The sequence below is a fragment of the Malus domestica genome, chromosome 05 (genome assembly GCF_042453785.1).
Source record: "Malus domestica chromosome 05, GDT2T_hap1".
Classification (NCBI taxonomy): Eukaryota; Viridiplantae; Streptophyta; class Magnoliopsida; order Rosales; family Rosaceae; genus Malus; species Malus domestica.
The window spans coordinates 11,904,550-11,907,484 of NC_091665.1; the positions used below are offsets into that span (position 1 = coordinate 11,904,550).

General features: G+C 39.1%; 1 protein-coding gene across 1 annotated transcript; it reads right to left on the bottom strand.

Moving 5' to 3' along the window:
• Nucleotides 1-1,296: 1,296 nt before the first annotated feature.
• LOC139196058 (uncharacterized) lies at nucleotides 1,297-2,136 on the bottom strand. The gene has a single exon (XM_070821723.1). The coding sequence runs from the start codon at nucleotides 2,134-2,136 to the stop codon at nucleotides 1,297-1,299; it is 840 nt and encodes a 279-aa protein (XP_070677824.1).
• Nucleotides 2,137-2,935: the final 799 nt, after the last annotated feature.

Consider the following 2,935-nt stretch of genomic DNA (forward strand, 5'->3'; position numbering starts at 1 on the left):
TTCAACAAGCATTTCAAGCTGAACCGAGGGAAAGAGAGCTACTTAGGCAAGAAAGGGAGTTGCTTAGAGAAGAAAGAATTGCACAACGAGATCGTGACATTATGAACACGCGTTTAGAAGGGATGTCTCCAAATTCTAAATATTTTTGGCAGTCGGAGAAAGCAGATGTGGTGCAAAGGAGGCGTGCAAGAGAAGCGAGATCAAGACAAGATGGTCCTAGCACAACAAGACAAGATGATCCTAGCACCACAGATTGGTTAAGTGATGATGAATAGGGTACTTTTCGTAATCGGAGCCCATAGTTTTCCAATCACTTTGGGTTGTAATTTATTATTTATGGTGTTTCCAATTTATTAAAGTTAGTACTTTATTTAAAGTAAGAGTACATTTATTTAATTTCGTAATATATTTATCCTAATAATGGAATATTTATTCATCAAATTGTTCACGTATAATGAAATTATAAAACACACCAAATAAAACTAAAAAAACTCACCAAATGGAATTACATAAACACACCAAATAAAATTACATAAACATACCAAATAATAAAAAACTCACTACAAAAAACACACCAAATAAAATTACATAAACATACCAAATAATTCACACCAAATAAACTTACATAAACATAGCAAATAATAAAAAACTCACTACAAAAAACACACAACAAATAAAATTAAATAAACACACCAAATACAAACAAACATACTAAATAAACTTAAGTATCTTTAGCTTGTTTCAATGCCCACTGGTGCTCTATCAAGTCAATTTGCCGATCATTGTGCATAGATGACCTTTGAAGTGTAGTATATCGTTGAATGACCCTTTCATTGTAACGTCCATCCCTTTCTAATGGCTCGTGTTGCACGGGTTCTTCGGTGGCATCATGCGCACAATATATCCGTGTTCTTGAATTGTTCATCGCGTCTGGCTCTGGCTCATATTCATCAACTGCATTACAATCGAACTCATCTTCCACAATCATGTTGTGAAGAATGACGCACGTCATCATGATGGATCGAAGTGACTCTACATCGAACATTTTGGCAGCACCCCTGACGATCGCCCAACGAGCTTGAAGGATACCAAAACAACGCTCCACATCCTTCCTGCACCCCTCTTGACACCTTGCAAAGTGTTTTTCCTTTGCACTTCACGAACGTGGCACTATTTTGACAAATGTTTCCCACCTTGGGTAAATGCCATCAGCTAGGTAGTATGGCCCGTCGTACCTACGTCTGTTGACGACGTACGTGACTTTTGGTGTCTTTCCTTGCAGGACGTCGTTGAACACTAGGGATTGGGCAAGGACGTTGAGATCATTTTGAGCCATCGGAACCCCGAAAAGGCGTGCCATATCCATGTATCAAAAGATGCCACTGCCTCCAAAATGATAGATTTTGCTCCTTTTCTGTCTCCATATGCGCCTTGCCATGCACTTGGACAGTTTTTCCACGTCCAGTGCATACAATCGATGCTTCCTATCGTCCTAGGAAAACCTCGCATCTCGCCCTTCTTTAGAAGCCTTTGCAAGTCCATGTAAGTAGGTTTTCGAAGGTACTCTGCGGTGTACAAAGATTCGATTGCTCCGCAAAACCTCATCAAGGCCTCAAGAATGGTTAATTTCCCCATCCTCGTTATCTCATCCACTTGGTCTGTAGATGCTCCATACACAAGCATCCGCAACGCAGCAGTGATTTTTTGCTGAGGCAGGAGACCCATAACACCACAAGCATCCTTCTTTTGCACAAAGTAAGAATCATGGTTGCAAACATCAGTCATGATTCTGTTGAACAAATGTCGTTCCATTCTAAAATGGCGTCTAAAGTAAGTATCAGGAAATGCACTGTTATGGACAAAGTAATCGTCCAACAGCTCTTCACCCTGTCGTTGCCTGCTTCTATCAAAGTTTCTTGAACGGCTGGGCCTGCATATCTGAGCAACAGTCTGGATGACTCGATGGGAATGTGAGGCTCTGGCCATTCTTGTTTCGTCATCTCTCCTTCTACGCTCCTCATCCTCTGCCATCTCAATTTCGGCTATTTGAAGGTTAAACATTCCTTCAAATTGGTTAAACAATTCTTCCTCTTGCTGATCGATTTCCCACATCATCCTTGATGAAGAAGAAGACATTGTAAGGATGGATGGTGAAGAAGAAGCAGAAACTATGAATAATGAGATAGAGATGTTGAGAAAATTGGTGTGAGATTTGTGAGGATGGATGGTGGATTATATGGACGATTCAGAAAGGATTGGATTGTAGATAAGGCCACGTGACATGCCGTCATTCGTTAAAAATCTGATCGAAATCTATCCTCAAAGATTCTGAAAAGATAATGACATGTGGCACGATCGTATTGGATAAAAATCTTATCGAAATCGATCTCCAATAATTATCTTTTCGGATAATGACACGTGGCGCAATTTTGAACAAGTTAAAATCTGATCGAAATCTTTAGACAAGATTCTCAGAAGATAACGACACGTGGCACGATGACATTGGATAAAAATCTTATCGAAATCCATCGCTAAATAATAATTATTTTTTATAAAATGACACGTGGCGCAACGAGAACGATTAAAAAATCTTATTCGAAATTACAAATAATTTTATTTTGTATTATTTAAACAAACAAAAAAATTAATATTTTATTGCCTATTGCCAAGGGGGAGGGCTCCAAGGGTGGAGATGCAAATGACAATTACTGTTCATTAAGGGCAGTTACTATTCATTAAAGGTAATTACTGTTCAATAGGGTGGATTCAATAGTGGATTGCCAGGCAGGAGGGCTCCATGGGTGTAATTGCTTTTATAATCAGATTAAGCTTTTAGTTTTAGTTTCACTGTTTCAGAGATGGGTTTTGTGATGTCCTCGGGGAATCAGAGATGGGTTTTAGTTTCAGTTTCAGAGATGGGTTTCGGTTTCACAGT

What these genes read in the sequence shown, in the direction of transcription:
- LOC139196058 (XM_070821723.1), bottom strand. Translation starts at nt 2,136, where the DNA reads ATGTCTTCTTCTTCATCAAGGATGATGTGGGAAATCGATCAGCAAGAG.